General features: G+C 34.8%; 1 protein-coding gene across 1 annotated transcript in view; it reads left to right on the forward strand.

Annotated features, from left to right (window-relative positions):
• Positions 1–22691, forward strand: part of PLA2G4A (phospholipase A2 group IVA) — a 166284-nt gene that overhangs the window by 39341 nt on the left and 104252 nt on the right. The window contains exons 2-3 of the mRNA XM_007480974.3: positions 6672–6775; positions 19370–19451. Coding sequence (XP_007481036.2) covers positions 6743–6775; positions 19370–19451 — 115 coding nt within the window. The 5' untranslated portion in view covers positions 6672–6742. The remainder of the gene's footprint in view (positions 1–6671; positions 6776–19369; positions 19452–22691) is intronic.

Genomic DNA, 22691 nt, shown 5'->3' on the forward strand with positions numbered 1-22691 from the left:
ATAGTATAGTTTGAGATCTGGTACCGCAAGGCAACATTCCTTCGCATTTTTTTCCCCGTTATTTCCCTGGATATCCTTGATCTTTTGTTCTTCCAAATGAACTTTGTTGTTTTTTTTTCTAATTCAGTAAAAATTTTTTTTGGCAGTTCAATGGGTGTGGTACTAAATAAGTAAATTAATTTGGGTAGGATTGTTATTTTTATTATGTTAGCTCATCCTACCCATGAGCAAGTGATATTTTCCCAATTATTTAGATTTAGTTTTAATTGTGTGGAGACTGTTTTGTATTTTTATTCATATAGTTCCTGTGTTTGTCTTGGCAGATAGCAATTTTGGAGAATCGTATTGTTTAATTTCCAATTAATTTTTGATTTGCCTCTCCATGTGCCCTTACTAATTATTATTTTCATTGCATTGTGATCTGAGAAGGTTGCATTTATTATTTCTGTTCTTTTGCACTTGTTTGCAATGTTTTTATGCCCTAGTACATGGTCAAACTTTGTGAATGTATCATGAACTCCTGAAAAGAAGTTGTATTCCTTTTTGTCCCTATTAATTTTTCTCCACGTATCTACTAACTAATTTTTCTAAGATTTCATTCACTTCTCTTAACTCTTTATTATTTATTTTTTGTTTTGATTTATCTAGTTTTGATAGAGGAAGGTTCAGGCCTCCCACTAGTATAGTTTTTCTATCTATTGTATCCTTGAGCTCCACTAGCTTCTCCTTTAGAAATTTGAATGCTATGCCATTTGGTGCATATATGTTGAGTATTGATATTTCCTCATTGTCTATACTGCCTTTTATCAGGATGTAATTAACTTCCCTATCTCTTTTGACTAGATCTAGTTTTACTTTTGGCTTTGTCAGATATCATGGTTGCAACTCCTGCCTTCTTTTTTTTCTGTTGATGCTCTATAGATTTGACTCCATCCTCTTACTTTTATCCTATGTGTATCTACCTTCCTCATGTTTGTTTCTTGTAGAGAGCATATGGTAGAATTTTGGTTTCCAATATACTCTGCTATCTCTTGTGTTTTATGGGTGTGTTCATTCCATTCACATTCAGAGTTATGATTACCAGCTGTGTATTTCCCAGCATTTTGATTTCTACTCCTTGTCCTGCCCTTTATTCTTTCACTATTTCCTTCTACAGCAGTGTTTTGTTTTTAATCAGTCCCCCTAATTCCCACCCTCATTTTACTTCCCTTTCTACCCCCTCCCTTCTTATTCCCCTCTTATTTTCTTTACAGTCTTTTTAAACTACCCCTCCACCCTCGCCCTCCCTTGTATTGCTTCCCTCCCCACCAGCCCGTTTATTACCCTTCTACTTCCCTAAAGGGCTCAAATCAATTTTCTGCCCCAATATATTTGATTGTTCTTCCCTCTTCGAGTCACTTTCAATGCACATAAGAATTGAGTATTTCCTATCTCCAAACTCTTTACTCTTCCTGTGAATTGATGTTCTGCCCCCTCCCATCATGTGCTTCCTTATGACATATAAATTTACCCCATTTTGTTTCTTTTCCCATTTCTCTTAGTATTAATTTTTTTAAAATAACACTCTAGTTCTATATGTATATATATATTTATGCATACATATATCTATATACATATTTATGTTTTCGCATTTCATCTTATACAGTTTGCCACTGTTCCCTCTAAGTATAATTCTTCTAGCTTACCCAGGTGATAATAACAATTTTTAAGAGTTGCCAATCTCCTCTTTTCTTGTAGGGATACATATCATTTTAAATTATTGGGTCCTTTAAAAAAGGTTTTTTTCCACTCTTTCTTAATTACCTTCTGATGATTCTCTTGTGTTCTGTGTTTGGGCATCAAATTTTCTGTTCAGGTCTTTTCTTTATGAATGCTTGGATTTCTTCTATTTTATTAAATGACCATACTTTCCCCTGTAAGAATATAGTCAATTTTGCTGGGTAGTTGATTCTTGGTTGTAGGCCTAGTTCCCGTGCTTTCTGTAATATCGTATTCCAGGCCTATCAGTCCTTCAGTGTAGATTCAGCCAGATCCCACTGTAGTTCCATGGTATCTGAATGACTTCTTCTTAGCAGCTTGTAATACTTTTTCCTTGATCTGGTAGTTCTTGAATTTGGCTATTACACTCCTGGGTGTTGACATTTGGGGATTAAGTACAGAAGGTGATCTGTGGATTCTTTCAATCTCCACTTTTCCCTCTTGTTCTAATTGTTGGGGCAGTTTTCTTGGATAATTTCCTGTAGGATGATGTCCAGGCTTTTTCTTTTGTCATGGTCTTTTGGTAGACCAATGATTCTTAAATTGTCTCTCCTGGAACGATTTTCTAAATCTTCTGTTTTGTGAATGAGGTGTTTCATATTTTCCTCAATTTTTTCATTCTTTTGATTCTGTTTTATAGTTTCTTGCTGCCATGTGAAGTTGCTTGCTTCTGATTGTTGTATTCTAGTTTTTAAAGACTAACTTTCATCCCTGACTTTTTGGTCATCCTTCTCCTTCTGGTCTGATTTTCTTTGGAGGTCATCTTTCATTTCCTTTGCCTCATTTTCAAGCTGATTAATTTTGGCTTTCGAGACACTATTTTCTATTTCCAGATGACTTATCTTGCTTTTTAAATTCATTTTCCAGTTGTTTTCAGCCTCTCTTAATTGTGTTTTGAATTGTATTTTGAGTTCTTCCAAAGCCTGTGTACAATTTTCTGGAGTTTCTGTGTTTTTGCTTGGTGTTCCTTGATCTTCCTCTGTTACATTTACTCTTTGTTCAATGCCTGGAGAGAAGCTGTTGATTGAAATTTCTTTTTTCTTTTTCTGTTGTTTGCTCATATTTGCCCCCTTCTTTTCTCCCTGTAGTTGCTTGTAGTCTTGCACCTCTCATTGTGTGCTGGATCTGTGGATTTAGGTTTTTCTGTCAGCCTTCACCCTTGGAGCTTAGCAAGGCTCAGTCTGTGGGGTAGGGGTGTTGTAGTTTTAGCTTCCCTGCCCTCTGAGGGCTTAATAGGATTAAGCCCAGAAGAGTTGAACTTGCAGAGCTGGATGTGCCCTGAGGCCAAAACCTCAGGGGGACAGCTGCCTTCTTTGAGGTTCTCCTCCAGTTGCCTCCCCCCCCCCCCCAGCCTGTGGTCAAGGCCTTGAGCCTGGCACAACTTTGCCTGTAAGGTACTCCCTCCAGACTAGCACCCTTGCTCACCCAGAGATTTGAACCACTGCTGGAGGCTCAGTACTGTAGGTGGAGTGTAAAGATTAAAATTTAGGGGGAGACTGAGGCAGGTAGAAATTAGTTTCTCTCAGCAAGGAGTATCATATTTTAGAGGTTTATTAAAGTTTGAGAATTTAAGAATATACAAGTAAGAAAAGGCACATGCCAGTTGGTCCATGAGGCCTACCCAAAATTTCACTCACATCATGAGACATGTCTGTTTGCCAGCAGAGACAGAAAGAGACCCAAAAGCCTTTGCAATCAGGATAAATACCTTCTCAATCTCGGCCCAGGTGAGAATTCAGTGAGATTACAAAGCATTTTGGGGAAGTGGAGCAAGGGCTTCTGGGGATTGAAGTCCAGAGTTCAAATCTATTTTTACAGAAGGAGGGTCCTGGGACCTTCCTTTTTCCTTTCCCTTTGACCTGAGTGTTCTCAAATTCAGGCTTTTTGGGGGCTTACCTTTTAAGTTGAGTCCAGCAGGAAGGCTCCTTAGCTCTGTCCTGTTGTTAGATTTCATTTTCAGTCCCCTAGGAGCATTTGATTTTTAATTGGGGAGGAAGGGTTTTTAGAGGTCTGAACTTTCACTGCTTCTATGTCACCATCTTGACTCTGCCTGAGTATGTATCTTCTTAAAGTGCAGATTGGACTGTGCACTCACTTGCTCAAAAAGCTTTAGTGGTTCCCTAGATGCATCTAGAGAGACAGTTAGTTGATGTAGTACAAAGAGGCCTAGATCTGTAGTGAAGAAGATCTGAGTTTGAATTTGTCCTTAGATGTTGACTGTGTGACCCTGGGCAATTCACTTAACCTCCATTTACCCTAGTCCCTCATCTATAAAATGGTGACACATTGGAGAAGGAAATGTCTAACTACTTCAGGATCTTTGCCTCCTGCATTCTACATTATAATCCAGTTATCATTCTTACTCTTCCCTCAACTCACTATTTCATCTCCAATTTGGGAGCCTTTTTATAGGCTATTCCCTATTTAGGATACATCCCTCCTCCTAGAATCTTCAAGGATTATTTAAGTGCTGTATCTTTTGAGAATCCTGTTGTCCTTCTCAAATGATATTACTATTTGAATATTCCCTGGTACAGAGATATTCTCAACTTGAAGTCTAAAGGTCCATGGATAGATTTTGTTAGGTAGAAGTTATCTATAAATTTAGGTGGGAAAGCAAGCTATATTTTTATTTAAACTGACTTCTAATGGAAATTTAGACTTTTATTTGTTAAAAATTATTTATTGTTGTTACGTTAAAATTATGTTAAAATATTATTGTTTGAGAAGAAGTCCATAAGCTTCACTAGGCTACCAAAAGCTTCCATGACACAGATCAAAGGATATGCACTGTTTTAGAGTCCTTTGGTTATAGTTCCAAATTGGTCTTTGGAATGGTTGAATCAGTTCATAACACTGCCAAAAGTGTGCATTAGTGCATTAATTTTTCTACATCTCCTTCAATATTTATCATTTTCCTTTTCAGCCATAATAGTCAATCTGATAGCTGACCCATAGATTTAATGATAAATATCATAACCCATATATGTTTGCTTGTGTTGTTTTTAACCTCACAGGATGATATCTAGAACTGGAAGAGATTCCATAGAGCATCTAGTCCCATCTACTCATTTTACAGAGGAAGAAACTCAGTTCTGGGGAGGTTAAATGACTTGTACAACTTTTGTCCAGGTCCTTTCATAAGATGAATCCAGGGCTCTTTTTTTGCTTTCTCCTAGTATTTGGGAGATTACAAATCCTTGTTGAATTATAATATTCCACACCAGAATTCCAGAAATAATTTTCTTGGGTACCACCACCACCACCACCACCACTAACCATTTTTGTTTTGTGCTGCTGTTTAAATAAAATAAACCAAAGGTACTGAGTTTAAGTAGCTAAGGTTTTTGTTAGATTGAAAAAAAATGATACAACATAATGATTTTTAAAATTAAATTTTCCTAACGCTTTTTAAAATAAAGGTCTAATTCTTAGGCATAGCATTGTAAATGTGAATGAGGAAGTCTTCTAAAAAGATATTACAAAAATGGGTATAACATAACAGGTTATAACAACATGCTCCATTACAAAACTTTCTTAGAAACAAAGGGGCCATTTATTGTCTGCAAGCAAGGCGCTGACTTCAAGGCTCTGCTTTTTAAAGCAAGTTTAGGATGTTATCAGCAGACAAGTTCAGTGGGTGAAGAAACCCTGTTTAATTTTAGTCATTGTGAGAGCAACCAAGAAAAGCATAGTAAGATTGCAGTAAAATGGTATTATTTAATTAATTTGGTTTAAATAAAACAGTTCCTTGAAATGAAGACAATGTTAAAGGACAATATTGAAAACTGAAGCTTAAAGTCCAAGATGAATGTTATTATCAAGGGCAAACAAAGCATTTTCATATTCACATTAGCATATATCTGAAAAAGAGAAAATGCTTTTTTCTTTCATTTTGTGACATGCATCATTATGTTAGTTTCAGTTAGGTATTATTGCTGTTGTTTGTTAATTATTTATAGTTATATGATACTTTATAATTATGAAATGCTGGATATATTTGGTTTTATTTAATTCTAACAGTAGTTTTAAGAGTTAATCTCCATTTGAAAGTCAAAGAAACCAAAACTCCAGTAGCTTTATTGCCTTCTCCAAGGTCTACAGAACTACAAAGTGATAGAATCATAATTTTTATTAAAGTTTTCCCTATCTAATTTTATTGCTTTTCCCATGAAATAATCTGTTAAAAGATTTTAAAAATTAGAGTATTTGGGAAATGTAAATAACAAGCCCTGGGACTATTATGACTATGACATTAATTATTGTTCACTGAATAAACAAAGCACCAGAATGGTGATGTCTATAGCTTACTCTTTCTCTTCTCCAGGTTAGTGACTACAATTACACAGAAAATAGTGAACACTTGGTGACTTAAAGTATATTTTTATTGCCTAAGTCATTCATTTATCATTGTCTTAAATCTGTAACTTTGTTCTAGAAGAACTTTAATAATCCTAACTTCCATCTAGTAGCTTTGGAATGGTACTAGAAAGAACTGAATTTTTATACTATCTTGATCTGTGTGACCCTGGGTAAGACTCTTAACTTCTGTTTGCCTCAGTTTCCTCATCTGTAAAATAAGGATAGGAATAGCAACTACCTTCTAAGATTACTATGAGTATCAAAGGAGATAATATTTGCCCTGTGATTCGCAGCTTTAAAGCTCTGTATCCGTGTTAGTAGCACCAACCTTCTGGGGCTGTTGTGAGAATCAAATGAGACATAGATAAAGCACTTAGCACAGTGCTTGGCACTTAGTAAGCACTTTATAAATGTTCATTATTATTTATTATGACTATTATTGTTTCTTGACTTTGAGTCTCAGTTTCCTCATCTGTAAAATGTGTAGATTGGAGTCCCTATCAGCCCTATATCTGCAATCCTCCCTCTAATGGTGATTACTTCTTTTGCAGGAATCAAAGAAGCTATAGTCTTGAGAAGGATCTTCGAAGTGAGAAAAGATTTGGCTGTAACTGAAACCAAAATGTCCTGCATAGATCCCTATCAGCACATTATAGTAAGTGATATTCTGGCAGTGTTGCCTTTTTAAAAAAATTCTCTCGAAGGATGTTCAAGGTCTTGCCAGTCCAAAACCCTTTGCAATGAAGTCCTGTAAGGAGATATTTGTACAATTTATGAATGAATGTGACCTACTTGGTGTTTTTCACTAAGATATTTTACACCAAAATTTAATGGCAAAAACATGTTTATGAAATATTTTATTCCCCCCCATGTTTTTTTAATAAGAATATATTTCTGGAAAGTATGGATAGTAACACTAAATTGTTGTAGGTAGATCCATGTGTACTTCTTTAAATAGAAGGCTCTTGGCCCTTTCTTTTTGTCATGGCTCCTTTTAGCAATCTGGCAAAGCCTGGAATCCTCAGAATCAGGTGTTCAATGCACAGCATAAAATTACAGAGGGAAGCAATATTGAAATTCAGTTATAAAAATATTTTTAAAAATCATGTACTGAGAGAGCCCTTGACTAAAGCCCTTATTTAAATCATCTTCATTAGATACTTAGTAAAACCCTTTAATGAATTGTTAAAGAAACCAGGAGGGAAGGGTTGCATATAAGAATATGCTTTGGTTCTCATAATGTCAGTCCAGTGGTGACACAGAAGGTTTTTTGATACCTTTGTTAAAATTCCTTAAATGAATTCCTCTGTGGATGATTCTCCCCTCCACTACCCAAAAGGAAAGCAGAAAGAATCAGTGGAGAATGTATAATATCCTGGAATTTCTCCAGGAGGGCCAATATTTACCTCGGATGCGAAGTGGTGAAGCCACAAAGGATGATGATGCCAATTGAGTGTGCTTTATGAGAAGCAAAACAGGGCTTTGAAATCAGCAGGGCTATGAAATTCTGGATGTGTCTGTGACAAAAATAACTGATTCTTTTTCAGAGAAAATGACTTTAAAATCTGTGTATACTCTGATCAACTTACTTTGAATGAAAGATTTTTTAAAACAGAGAAAGTATTATACAGAAACAGACTAAACTGTTTAAAATAACTTCTGCAAGATTAATTATTGTTGAAGGAAATCTGAATGATTTGAATTTTTTCACTCTTACTCCCTCTGTCAAGGGAATCTTTGCTGTTTATTTTCAGTAAGCAGTAATATGAAATTGTTCTAATCCAACTTCAGTCAGGCTAGGGCCTTATCCTGTCAGTGCTCAGACACCAAAATATTTCTGATTTGCTAATTAATTAATACCACATCTAACAATCCTTGTTAGTGTGGTAATTTCCTAGAAACATAAGGTAAAGATAGACTAGATTAAAAAAATCTTTTCAATCTTTTTTTTTATTCTTTGTCTTATTGCAAACTAGACAATGTCTAGGTTGTCTCATGTAACTTTGAAATCTTTTGTATCCACTGACCTTCCTATCATAATAATAACTATGTGATCATGAGTAAGTCTCTTCATATCTCTACATCATCTACAACGGTTTCTTAATCTCCTCTGCCTAAAGTGATCAGACACTTTTACTATATGGTCAGACACTATAAATCTCATTATATTAGATTTTAATAATTTTCCATTGAAATATTTTAAAAATCTTGGCTCAGTGTATTTAAAATCCATAATTTGTCTGTATTATTCATCAGCCCTACATTTCATAGCTGATGAATTAAGGAGATTTGTTTTTATTTATTTTTTCATTCATCTATCTGATTTCCTCCTCTGTAAAATGGTACTAATAATCTCTTTGTTGCCTCAGAGGGTTGTTGTGAGCATTTGAAACTGCTTTGTGAACTTTGAATTGTAATATTGCTACCATTGATTATTAATAAGATACTTGCCCATCCATCAGCATCTCATTGAGTGGAGTAGTGCTATACCTGAAGTCAGGGAGAAATGAGTTCAGATTTAGTATCAGACACTTATTCTGTGACCCGGCTCAAATCACGTACTTCATCCTTGCCTGTTTCAGTTTCATCATTTGTAAAAGGTGGATAGTAATATTTACGTATCTTCCAAGTTTGTTGAGGAGAGAAAATAATATGCTTAGAAAAATATGAAGTGCTATTTAAATGCTCTTGTTTTTTATTGTTATTACCTTAAAAACTTGGTTACAATTAAGACCACATCCTGCTTGCTTTTTAAGAATAATGGTCCTGCTGACACACTTTGTAAACATATCTATTGCCCTGTAAGACACAGTAATCTATAAATTGAAGTGATTCCCAAGGGAATTAATTTTTTTTAAGTATGTAACTTTTAAATCTAATAAAATAATAGAGTGAGGTAGTGGAGAAAAAGGTATAGCCAAGCTTGATTACCTAAACTTGACATCCTGATAAACTCTTCCTTATCCTGGAGGCTTAACATCAGCAGAGTCAATGAAACAATAATACATTTCTAGCTGACTTTTTATTTGAAAGAACTTGGTTCTTTCTAAACCAAAGAAAGATCTAAAGTGATCAGACTACTTTTATCTTCAGCCATGATATGGTCCAGACACTATAAATCTCATTATATTAGATTTTAAGAATTTTCCATTGAAATATTTTAAAAATCTTGGCTCAGAGTATTTAAAATCCATAATTTGTCTGGATAACAACAGGCTCTGCTTGTAATCATGAGGGTTATCTTTTCTTAATCTCAATTTAAAATTGATTTTTTAAAAAGTCTCATCCTACAAATTATCCTTGCAAGTTTTTGAGTATATCAAATGTATTCTGTTCATTTCAAATGATCACACATGCCATGGTTCTTATATTCTTACCTCTTCCTCCTTTAACTCTATAAAAATAGTCCTATATTTCATAGCTGATGAATTAAGGCGATTTGTTTTTATTTATGTTTTAATTCATCTATTTGTCTGATTATTTATTTGTTAATTACTTTCCCTTTATTCAGCAAGCTATCTGATTTAGGAAAATTCTGAACATCTTATTCTGAAGAAAGTTTTTAAAGTACTGTCTGGTGAACACACAGAGTTCAGTTACATGTCTTTAAAGGTCCAATGGGGATGGGTGTAAGTCAATATTTTCAGCCAAGGATAATTAAATGCCATTGCCAAACAGTATAAATTTGTCAGCTGCTTATGACCAGGAAAGATGGTCAATTCAATTCAGCCCAACTAGTTTTTATAACGGACTGTGTTCAATGCTAGGAATACAAAGATAAGGACAAAACTACCTTAGCTTTTGAGGAGTTTTTCTATTAATGGGATATAACCTGAACCTAATTAAGTAAATATAATAAATTAGTCAATCAAAATTAGTCAATAAATATTTATTAAGTCCATTCTATTCCTAGCATTGTGGTAGCTATAAAACAAAAACCAAAAAAAGCAATTTAAAGGAGGAAAGCATGCTAGTACCAGGAGAGAAATCAGAATAAGTCTTTTTAATAGATACTTGGTCTATACATTGAAGGTTGGGATTCTTTGAGAATGTGTTCAGTACTACTCTCAAAGTTTTGTAAAATTTGGGAAATTCTATTGAGTTGGTCCAGTTATTTCTAGAATGAGTGATGGTTTACTTTCTGTAGAGATAGACTGGATCTATAATTCCTTTGGTGTAGAGAGAAAGCAGGTTGAATGAATGGATGCAAAAATAAGGCATATTAAGTGTTTTTAATATGTGTAAACACTGTTAAACACTGGGCATACCAATAGAAAAGTAGAAGGTTCTCTGATAATTCTTCTGCAATTTATTGCCTTTGAAAGCTACATAGAGTATCACGAGGTTACATGATTTCCCCATATTCACATAGCCTATCCATGTAAAAATCAGGATTTGGACTCAGATCTTCCTAGATTCCTGGCCAACTCTCTATTCATTTTCCATGATGTATCTAATAAAATCTTTTTCCACAGTTCTGGCAATTATAAGCGTGTAAAGGAGTTAATTTTCATCTAAAGTGATTTAGTTTTTCCATTGAAAAAATTATTTCTTAAAGTTGTTTCTAGTCTTGCGAGGTTTGGTAATTCCATGATTTGGCAAATTACCATGACACACAATGAGTGTATCAAACTTACAAGGAAAAGCAGTAATATGGACTTAAAAAAAAAACTTTTATTCTGAAAATTGTTGAGTCACTTTTCCTGGAGTTAAGAAATTCAAGAATGATCTCACCATCTCTTAACAATAGAGGCTGGTGTCTTGTAATCCTGAAAAATCAAAATTTGTTCAGATTGCAAAAATAATTCATCATATTATAACTCTAGTATAACTGCCCACTGATGAACAAAGGGCTTATATAAAAACCTAAATTTTTTTCTTTTTTAAAATTTATTTAAAATTTAATTTTTTGATATTTTATTTTCCCAGCTACATATAATAAAAACCCAAATTAGAAGAATAATACTATACTTACTAAAAAAATGTCCTGGAGCCATTGTGGTGTAGTGGAAGGAATACTGGAAGACTTTAACTAAACCAATACCACTGAGTTTGATTCTATAGCTCTTTAACACTGTAGCAGTGTATGTAACACTGCAGCAAGTTGGATACAACTACTTGTGAGATAATGGCCAGGTGCTACTCCCTACTTATCTGTGCCTCAGTTTCCTTCTCTATAAAATGGAGATAATAACATTTCATTACCCATGACCTGAGGTCACTCTCCTACTCCACATCCATCAGATGGATGCTCTGAACTCAAAAGAGCTGTATTCTTCCTGCAGGTAGTCAACAATGAAAGCTCTGAGTCTTCTCTCTCACTCTATCTCCACCCCATTGTAAGACTTTAAGGAAAATTGACAGTTTAGCTTAGCTGCGTTTCATACATAGGGTCTCCTCAAAATGACAGTATAATAATCTCTTCTAGAAAAGATACTCACTGGACAATATGGTTTTGGGGAATATTTGTTTTCCTCTGCCACAGAAAATACTTAGGGCACAGAGGACTCACAATCACAAATTAAGAGAAAGAAGAAAAAAAAACCCTCAAGGAATACATGTTACGCTAAGTCTAATTTCCCTGGAAGGTAAAGAAGACTACTTTTCATTCATACCTGCTCTCTTGGATCAAGTCAGGAAGTCTAAATCCCTTGGCCAGCCACATACAGTTTTGACTTTGGTTTGGTAGCTGTAGGATCCTCCTGAAAGTTGGGCTCTTCTCTGAGAAATGTTACTGTTGTGCAAGTCACTTCTTGCTGAGCCCCTGGCACCTGACTCCAGAACTCGGGAGATCTCTAAGTTGAGTAATAGCCATTTTCCGCGGGATCTTGGGTTTCTGAGCTGTGCTCAGAGGTTAAAGAAGATGAAAGGTAACCAAGGACTCAGGCAAATTCATCTTAATGCTGCCATGTGCTTATAAATGTCAATGATCCATAGTGTTTCTCCTTAGATCTTTTTATATAGTCTAAAAATTAGTGGATTTTCTCCACTCACTTGTCAATCTTCTTTGGCATAATTTGCCCATTTCTCAGGAATAATAGAAAAACTGATGTTTTATCTTATCAAGGTCCATATCCTTTAGCACCCACCGAAAGAGGTCAGAGTACCTAGATGGCTCTACAAGAGCTACTCTACCAGTCCAGAAAATTAGGACGTTCTTCCACATCCATCCTTGCTATGTATAGTAGCTATTATTTTCTTCTACATTATAAGAGGTACTAAGAAAAAGGAGAAAATTAAAAACAGAAGTCCTTGATTGAAGCTATGTAAAAGAACAAAGCTAAAGAATATCACTTGAAGTATAAAAGATTAGCTAGCACTTGAAAGTGAAGCTTAAGCTTGGTATAAAAGGGAAAAAATGATGACTAAGTGTGCTGGGCTGAGATTTGACATCTCAATTGAAATATGGCACTTCTAACTACTTAATAGCAACCCACAACATGTTGATTCATTATTTCCCCCTAGGTAATACTATCTGTTGATTCAAACAAAATAATTTCCTATGGTTCTGGCATCTGATACAGACTTCACAATATCTTTTCCAAGTAGGAACCAGCTCAGCTTAGTTATGATATGATACTTATGATAATGACACTGGGAATCAAGGCAAAAGGCTTAAAAAACCTAATTGGACAGGAACTACTTTCTTCAGTGAGTTCTCATCTTTTAGAAACATTTAAAAATGAATTTTTATAAAATACCTCCAAGCATGCAGTGGAGGGAATATTATTGATTTGTTTTAAGAATAAAGATACTGAGGGCCACGTGAGGAATTTAGTAGAATTATAAGTATAAAAAGCAATTAAGTAAATGACAAATAGTCAAACGATATGAATAGACGGTTTTCAGAGGAAGAAATTCTTGTTATCCAAGTCAAATGCAAAAGGCTTTAAAATATTAGTAATCAGAGAAATATAAATTAAAACATTCTGAGGTACCACCTCATGTCCATCAGATCAGCTATAAATTGACAAAAAGGAAAAATGACAAAATCAGGAGGGAGTTTGGGAAAATAGACACGGTAATGTATTTTTTGATGGAACTGTGAACTGGTCTAGTCATTCTGGAAAGCAATTAAATATAGAACAATGGTGATCTGGCTATTGGGTCTCACCACAAAGAGATAAATCGAAGAGGTAAATGAACCACATGTACAAAAATATTTATAGTAGCTTTATTCATGGTAACAAAGAATTAGAAACTGCGGGGTTACCCATCAATTGGCAAATGGCCAAACAAGTTATGGAATATGAATGTGATACAATACTACTGGACTGCAAGAAATGATGAAGGAGATGGTCTCAGAGAATCCTGGAAAGATTTGTGTGAAGTGAATCAAAATAATGTAGGCAGAACTAGAACAAGTAATCATTTCCCAATAGCAATAATAATGGAAAGACATAACGTTAAAAGACTTAGTAACTCTGATCCACACAATGATCAAAAACAATTCCAGAGGACTCCAGATGCTATTCAACTATGCTGACCACCTACAGATTGAGTAATATATATGTGTATGTATGTATGCATGTGTACATATGTGTGTGTGTGTGTTTGAGTGTGTGTTAGGACAGCAAGGTGGCACAGTGGACAGAGCATTGGGTTTGGAATCAGAAAGATTCATCTTCCTGAGTTTAAATCTCTTCTCAGACATTTGTTCACTGTGTGACCTTGGCCAAGTCACTTAGCCTTGCTTGCCTCAATTTCCTCATCTGTAAAATGAACTGGAGAAGGAAATAGCACTCTGTTCCACTTTTGCTGCTGAGAAAAACCCAAACAGAATCACGAGGGATCTGACACAACTGAAATGACAGAACAATCACAGAATATATATATATATATATATATATATATATATATATATACATATATATGATTTATGTACACATATATCTGTACTTAAATATATTCTATATTGAATAAAATATATAAATGAAATGCTAATTGGCTCTGTTAGGAATTTGTTTTCTTGACTATGTATATTTGTAATGGGCTTTGCTTTTCTTGCTTTCTTAGTGGGGAAGAGGGAAGTTGAATGTAGAGAATTAGAATGGAAATATAACAACATTTAATTTAAAATTAAGAATCATTTAAAGCTGGAATCTAAACCTTAGCTCTGCTATAATGCCTGCAGGATATTTCATAGCTAATTTGCTCTGTCTCTTGGCTTCCTCCTTCAAAAAATGAGGAAAATCATACCTGTAACATACCTCAAAGGATTATTGGGAAGAAAGTACTGATCTGTGAATTAAAGTATAAAGTGCCATAGAAAAGAAGATTGTTATTATTATAGCAGTTAGCAATAGGGAATACTTAATAAATACTTTTTGAATACAGATACCTAATTATTTTCCTTAAGTCAAATTGAGCCATCTAGATGGTGCAAGGGATAGAATTGTTGGACTTGCAATTAGGATGACATGAGTTTGAGTCTTGCTTCAGACACTTACTAACCATATGGGAAGTAATTAATTTAATCTCTCAGTCTCAGTTTCCTCATCTGTAATGTGAAGATAATATTAATACTTACCACAGAGTTCTTGTGAGAATCAAATAAAATAACATACACAAATGCTTTGAAACCATTGACGTTCTTTATAAATACTAAATATTAGAGACATTTTTGTTAAGTTATAAAAAGAGATAAGCTAGGAATATTGATACATATTCCATGTTTATCACTGCACCAAATGGATATGTCTAGATTATACTTCTGTCTGTGTCACCTGTTAAAAAAGTGCTCCAGAAGTTGACTACTCAAGTGAAATAACTTTTATAAAGTGCTTTGGACACCTGTACCTCTATTGTTGTTATTGCATTTAGAGAAAATACCTATCTGGATTTAAAATGCTTTATATAGCCTGACTAATGTTTGTCTTTCCAGGTTGATTTCTTACTTGCCTTCATATGCTCTGCCTTCTATAACAAATGGGCTCATTGGTTGCTTCTTGTTCAAGACATGCTATCTTGTCTCTAGGCTATTGCATATGTTGCCCTGCTATTTTAATGCACTCTTGTCCTCATTTCAATTTCAATTCTCTGCCTTTAAGACTTAGTTGAAGTGCTACAAGAAGGTTTTCCTTTTGGCCCTATGACTTCATCCAGATGTTTATACTCCTCTTCATTACAACGTTTATGTATGTCCATCAGATATACATATGTAAACTTTTTTTTTTTGCATGATACAACATCTCCCAATTCTTGCAATTTTCATTGGCTGTCACTGCTGGTTTTGTAGTAGAGAGCCAGGCCAGTAGATGTGACTTCAGACATTACCTAGCAGTGTGACCCTGGGCAAGTCATTTTCTTCTCATCTCTGTCTCCTGGCCTTGAGTCCTAACTAAAAACATACTTTCTACAAGAATCCTTTTCTGATTCTCCTTAATACTAGTGTCATCCCATTGCTAATTATTTCTAGTATCGCATTTTGGAGCATCTTGTCTCCCCTGATAAGACTTCAAGTGCTTGGAAATGCATTTCTTTGAACCTTAAAAACTTAGCACAGTACTTGATACACAGTAGGTGCTTAGGAAATGCTTTTACATGTCTGTAATTGCTGTAGCTATAGCTTAGTAGCTGGTATTTATATTTACTCAATCACTTAACCCCCTGCTTAGTCCTTGCTGCTCTTCTGCCTTGGAACCAATAATTAATATTGATTCTTAGACAGAAGAAAAGGATTTTAAAAAATAGTGTTAAAATATCAATCAATATTCCCTCTGTCTCTGAAGAATAATTCATGAAATTCACATAGCAAACGTATATTGTCAGTGGCTAGGTTGCTCAGGATTCCTTAATGTTGTTATTATTCAAATTATTCCATTTTTCCATTCATTCCCCTCATATCCGAACACAGGTTCACACACATACATGAAATTATTTTCATGCTTAGTAGCTCTTTAGAGAATTATAGTATTTTTTAAAAATAGAATAACAGTAAAACAGTTTTTACATTTCCTGATGGTATCTTTCATTTATATAAAGTTAAACTCGGCCATACAGAACTTTTAGGATTTCATTGTGCTGAGCCATTATTTATAATTTATAATATATAATTTATCCATTAGCTGCAGATGACTAGTTAAAGCACAAAAGCTGTTAAATTATAATTTGAATGGAAAATGAATGTATCATGCATTTGTCTTCCTTCATGAATACATCCTTTGGAGTATCATCTAACCTTTTCTCTATGACTCAAGGGCATTATTATGAACATTTATTTTCCTGTCATGCAGTATAATAATGCCCTCAAGGCATACTGAGATGCTTTTGAACTTTTTGTTCCAACTTTAAAAAGGTCCAAACTTCTGTGCTTTTAGAATTCTTAAATCTGAGTTTTAGAATTAAAAAAAAATATTCTCAACCTATCAAACACCAAATAAAATGGGCTTTTCCTTATACATATTATTTTATTGAAATATAGTATTATTTTATTGAAAAATAGTATTTCTGCTTTTCTGAATTTTTGTTGAAGTATTTATGTTCCAATGATACATGTTCAATTTCGTAAAGATGTCATAAATAGTCAGTTGATAAGCTTTTTTAAACATCTACTGTGTGACAGGAATCGAACTAAGGCCTAGGGACTAAAAATAGGCAAAAGACAGTCCCTGCACTAGAAGAACTCACAGTCCAAATGAGGGAGGGAGAGAACATGAAAATAATTGTGCAAACAAGAGATAATCCACAGCCAAGAGGTATGGAAACTCTATTCTATTTTGTACTCAGTAATTGCTCAGAGTTCCATCATCCCTGTTTTTTCCAACATCCAATCAAAGTCCTTACACCTTTTTCTTTTGGTTAGATTTGTCTAGATCTACCTATACTGAAGTAAATTGAGATCTCTCTTAGAGTTTTAAGTTTCTATTTCTGTCTGAAAGTCAGTGTTTTCTTTAAAACAACATAAACTCTTAACCTTTTGTGTGGTGGGCTCCTTTGGCAATCTGGTTAAGCCCTTTTCTTAGAATAACGTTTTAAATGCATGAAATAAAATACATGGGATTACAAAGGAAACCAATTATATTGAAATAGTTACATAAATATTAAAATCACAGATTCATAGGCCCCAAATTGATAACCCTAACTTGAGTATTTAGATGTTATGCTGTTTGGTGGATATCTAGATTTATATATGTGTAATGAGATTTATTTCTGATTCATGATGCTTTTAAGACTACTGAAATTTCCCTCTTTATCTCTTTTTATTGTTTTTATGTTTGCTTAGCCTTGTGTACTGATACAATCACTATACATTTTTTAGTTTACTTGGAGCATAATAGATTCTACTCTAGTCCCTTGTGTAATTTTAAATTATATTACAGCAAGGGTTCCAAGTATTCTGTGAACTGGGCTCTTTAAGGTAGGGGTTTTGTGTAATATTTAAAGCTGATATTCTTTAGTTTTCTTCATCATTGTCCTTCCTGGAACATTTTAGAGTTTGGGTATTCTTCTGGAGCACATTGGCTCCTCTGGTGGTATAGTGGAGCTAAATTCTGAATGTAGAATCAGGAAGATCTGAGTTCTAATGTAGTCTCAGTTAACTTCATTTCTGTTTGCATCAGTTTGCCCAGCTATAAAATGGGGATAATAAAATCATCCATCTCACTGAATTGCTGTGAGGATCAAATGAGGTAATATTTATAAAATACATAGCCCAAGATCTGATTTGCAGGGGTACTAATTAAATGCTTATTCTTTTCTCTTAAGGACTAACATACGATCATTTTCCAATAATCTTATAATTTGTTTTGCCTTTACTTTGCTATTTGTCATTCATCATTTCTTCCTGCTGCCTTTTTTTGTGCATTAAACAGTCAATTTCCTCTCTTTTGTTTGCTGCTTCTCATTTGCTTCTGGCCTTAGAACTCAGATATACAGACCTCTTAAAATTATATTAAACTTGAGTAAATAGAACTTGGGAAAAGATTTGGGAGAATGTCTTGTGAGTTAATATACATTAGTTTTAGTGTACAGAATTTCTAGCATCTGTGTTGTACATTGGTTAGTGCACTGGACCTAGAGTTAGGAAGACCTGAATTTAAATCTGACTTTAATACACATGATTAGTTATATTACCTGGGCAAGATGCTTAACATCCTTTTGTCTCAGTTTCCTCATCTGTAAAATGGAGATAATAAAAACACTACTTTGTATGGTTATTGTGAAGAATAAATGACTTAAAACATACTGAGTAAAACACTTGGTACAGTGCCAGCCAATAGTCACTATGTAAATGGTTCTGTCTCAGAAGTGAGATTTGAACCAAGAGTTTTCTGGATCTTAAAGTATCACGCAACATTCACATTAAGTGAATGAAGAACTTCAAAAAGAATATATATGTATATATATATATATATACACATATATATTAGCTCATTTAGTAAGAAGTTCTTAACCTGGCTTGTCTGAACTTTAAAAATGCTCATTTTATTTTAGTATAACTGGTTTCCTTTGCAATCTCATATATTTTATTTTATTCACTTAAAACATCCTATGGGCAAGTAGGTGGCACATTGGATAGAGTGTCAGACTTGGAGTCAAGAAGACCTGAGTTCAAATCTACCCTTAAGACACTTCCTAGCTATTTGATGCTGAGCAAGTCACATTTGCCTTGACTTTGCCCTTCTGTCTTAAGAGTGGTTACTAAGACAGAAAGTAGGGGTTTAAAGGGGGAAAAACTATTATGAGAAAGAATTGATAGGTTTTACCAGACAGCCAATGGGGGGGTGGGTCCATGGCAAAAACAGTCAAGATCCTCTGATACAATATTTGGGAGATTTGATAAACATTAAACTGAGATATATTCCACATAGAAGAAGGCATTTAATAAATGTTTATTGATTATACAAACCCCCCATTTACCTAGCTATGCTTTCTTTCCTTTTACCTGACTGAGCTACTTCTCAGGTACAGACTATGATTGTACCCATAATATGCCTAGAGAGATGGAACAGTGATTTACAGTTTTTTCTTTGAAATCTTGGCAGTCTACCTTAGCTAGCAGTAAAGCTGTAGAGATATTTTAGTGTGGTATTAACTTCCAGTGAAGTTTCAAGGGAGGGAGTGATGTGGGTGGAGAAGTGGATAAAGAGCAGCATCCTAAGGATAGAGCAACAATGTTTCTGGTATGTATTTTAAGCTCTCTGAATTGGACATCATTTATTTGGACCTAGGGGGAAAATAAAAGAAATCGATTGGTAATTTCTTTGGGGGAGATTTTTCTTACCAATCTGATGTCTTTGATTTTCAGGTGGAGCATCAGTATTCACACAAGTTCACGGTGAATGTGTTAAGGGCCACGAAAGTGACAAAAGGTGCCTTTGGTGATATGCGTAAGTATTTCTGCTTGTTTTACTGGAAACCTTGTGTAGTTACTGGTATCAAGGGACTGGGCTTGATAGTGAGATAATAGCTTTTCTTGCTATAGTATTTCTCCCTTTGCATATCAAAATATAAACCTCTCTTTCTTTTCCTCCCCCAACCAATTCCATCTGTCAGAATAACTCTTTTTTTATATTAATATAAAAATGTTTCCTAGTAGCTCTTGGAATTTGGCAAAGTGTGTGTGCCTGCAAAATTGAGATTGTACATTTTAAGAAATGACATTTTGGAAAGAATGCTGAGTCAGGAGGCCAGAGAACCACTGCAGTGCTGTTTTACCTACAGAAAGGAAAACATCACTGTCACTATTCTCTTTCTTTCTTTCTCTCTCTCTCTCTCTCTCTCTCTCTCTCTCTCTCTCTCTCTCTCTCTCTCTCTCTCTCTCTCTCTCTCTCTCTCTCCTCTCTCTCTCTCTCTCTCTCTCTCTCTCTCTCTCTCTCTCTCTCTCTCTCTCTCTCTCTCTCTCTCTCTCTCTCTCTCTCCATCTCTCTCCATCTCTCTCCCTCTGTCTGTCTGTCTCTCCATCTCTCTTCCTGTCTCTGTCTCTCTCCCTCTCTCTCTCTGCCTCTGCCTCTCTGTCTCTGTTTCTCTCTCTTCCCCTTTCTCTCTGTTTGTCTCTATCTTTTTCTCTCCCTCTCTTTCTGTCTTCCTCCCTTCATTCTTCTGTCTCTCTCTTCCTTTCTCCCTTTCCCTTTTCTCTGTCTCTCAATTCCTCTCTCCCTCTCTTACCCTCTCTCATCCCATTCTTTCTCATTTTCTCTATTCTCCTCTTTCATTTTATCTCTTATTTTCTCTCATTCTCTTTCTCCCTCTCAATCTGTCTCTCTCTCTTATTTATTCTGTCTCCCTGGCTCTGACTCTGTATATATCTTTACACTCTCTTCCTTTATCTCCATATGGAAACAGGTACTAAATATGTCTGCTCATTGAAGTGAACCATAGATTTAGGATAATGAAATAATTCATGAGAATCTTTCTTTCTTTCCTTGTTGGATGAGTAATTTTATCAGCAAATATTACTCTCTGCATCTGCTGGAAAGAGGTGAGATAGGATGGAGATGTAGACACAGAAGGATAAAAAAAGCTCTGGCCTAAATAAAGAAACACTCTTTCCCCCTCAAAATTTAGCTAATCCTTTTTATCAGGTAGCCTTAAAATATTTAGGAGAGACATGGAGAGAAGAAAAGATAATAGGAAGAAGGAAAAAAGACTAATATTAATTTGTTTTGAGAAATCTCTCCATGACACCATTGGCAATCTGCTGGATTTATCTCTGAACTGAATTCTTCTCTGTCTCCCTTTTAGCTTTCCTCTTAACCTCTCTAGCTCTTCAATTGCTCCTGGCTCTTTTTTTTCCCACTTCCCTCCCACTTCATTCAATATTAATAGATTCCCAAATATTTTCATTTATCTTTCACAACCCTGACTCCTTAACCCTTTTAAAATAACAGTCTTACAGGAAAGGTTTCCATAAAAGAATTGCCTTTTGAAGGTCATATACAATATAGCCTGGGGGGGTGCCCAGGACTTTTTAGACTCTCTGCATTGAACTTGAGCAATTCCTCAAATTAACTTGAGTGAGTCTATCTCCAACCTAAGCCTGACACACTCACTTGCCAGGTATTTAAAAAGCAAACAACCAAAAACCCAAGTTGACTTTTAAAAATTATCTGTTAAACAAAGCAGCTTGTAGCCATCTGGTTTATTAATACTGCGATATGTCCTATAGCGACTATGGGGCTCATTGTTTAAAAACAACTGTAGATTATTACATTGTGGAAATGTGTAGGCCTTTCTTTGGTTTAGTAATGTGTATTTAAGTACTAATTAACTATTACTCCAGTAATTCAGAATCTTGGCAGGTTCTACTTCAATGCAGACATGATAGAAGAATAGAGTAATGTTTCAAGTGTTACATAAAACCTCTTTGTTACTACATGGGCTGAACTAATATTTGAAGTTAACAATTCCAAGTTGTTGTTCAGTTGTTTCAATTATGTCCAAGTCTTTGTGACCCCATTTGAGGTTTTCTTGGCGAAGACACTGGAGTGGTTTGCCATTTCCTTCTCCACCTCATTTTACAGGTGAGGAAACTGAGGTAAGCAAGGTCAAGTGACTTGCCTGTGGTCACATAGCCAGTAAGTGTCTGAGGCCAGATTTGAGCTCACTAAAGATGAGTCTTCTTGACTTAAGACTCAGAACTTTATCCACTGCACCACTAGTGGCCCACAACAATAGGAAATTACATCTTAACATCATATTCATTCAGTGAGCTTTGTCAGGGACCCAGCACAGAATGTATCTGTCTATAAAATAATAGTTAAGTCTTGGAAGGATGTCTGAGCCTCAAAACAGGTGATTTGTCTGTGGCTCTAGAGTTTGTTTCAGAAGTAAAATATGAATTCAGGTTTTCCTAATTCAAAGTCCTAAACTCTTATCTGCTATGAAAGATAGGAGTATGGATCATAAACACATTTTTATAATTATAATCTACTTTAAAGGTGGATTTTCTCATACATAAACAAGATGTAGACCCTCAAAATATTTCCATATTTCCATTTCCTCAAAGCAGGAAATCTAAGCTATTAACATCCATAAAGGGAAAAATGCTCCAAATCACTAATAATTAAAGAAATAAAATTAAAGTTGCTCTGAGATTATATTACACACCCGTCAGATTGGTAAAGTTAACAAAAAAGGAATACAATTGTCAGGTCTTTGGGCGAAGAATGATATACTGTTGGTAGAGTTCTGAATTTGTAGGGTAGTTCAGGAAAACAATTTAGAACTAGGTCCCCCAAAGGATTAAACTATGCTAACTACTAAGCTTATACCCTAAAGAGATTAAAAAGAGGAAAAGGAAAACTGTTTTCCTTGGCTTTTCTCTTAAGAGAAGGGATAGTTTGTGGAACTGTCCATTGTAATAGGAAAATGTCATTTCTTTCCTCTACAAAAATAGCTTTGTATTAGACTTGGCAATGTTAGGGTATTGAATAATAATCAAGAATTACATGGCATTCTGGAAGATGCCCAGTATACCTCAAAATGCTTTTTTATTCCATACAATGAGGAAAAAAATTTTTTTTCTTCTCCCCAGGTTTCAAAGTCTTGAAAGCTAACATATCACTTCAAGATAGTATACATCTTTTAGAACTCTTTTCCTCAGAAATTAGGGCACTTTAGCAATTTCT

The sequence above is a fragment of the Monodelphis domestica genome, chromosome 2, assembly GCF_027887165.1.
Source record: "Monodelphis domestica isolate mMonDom1 chromosome 2, mMonDom1.pri, whole genome shotgun sequence".
Lineage (NCBI taxonomy): Eukaryota > Metazoa > Chordata > Mammalia > Didelphimorphia > Didelphidae > Monodelphis > Monodelphis domestica.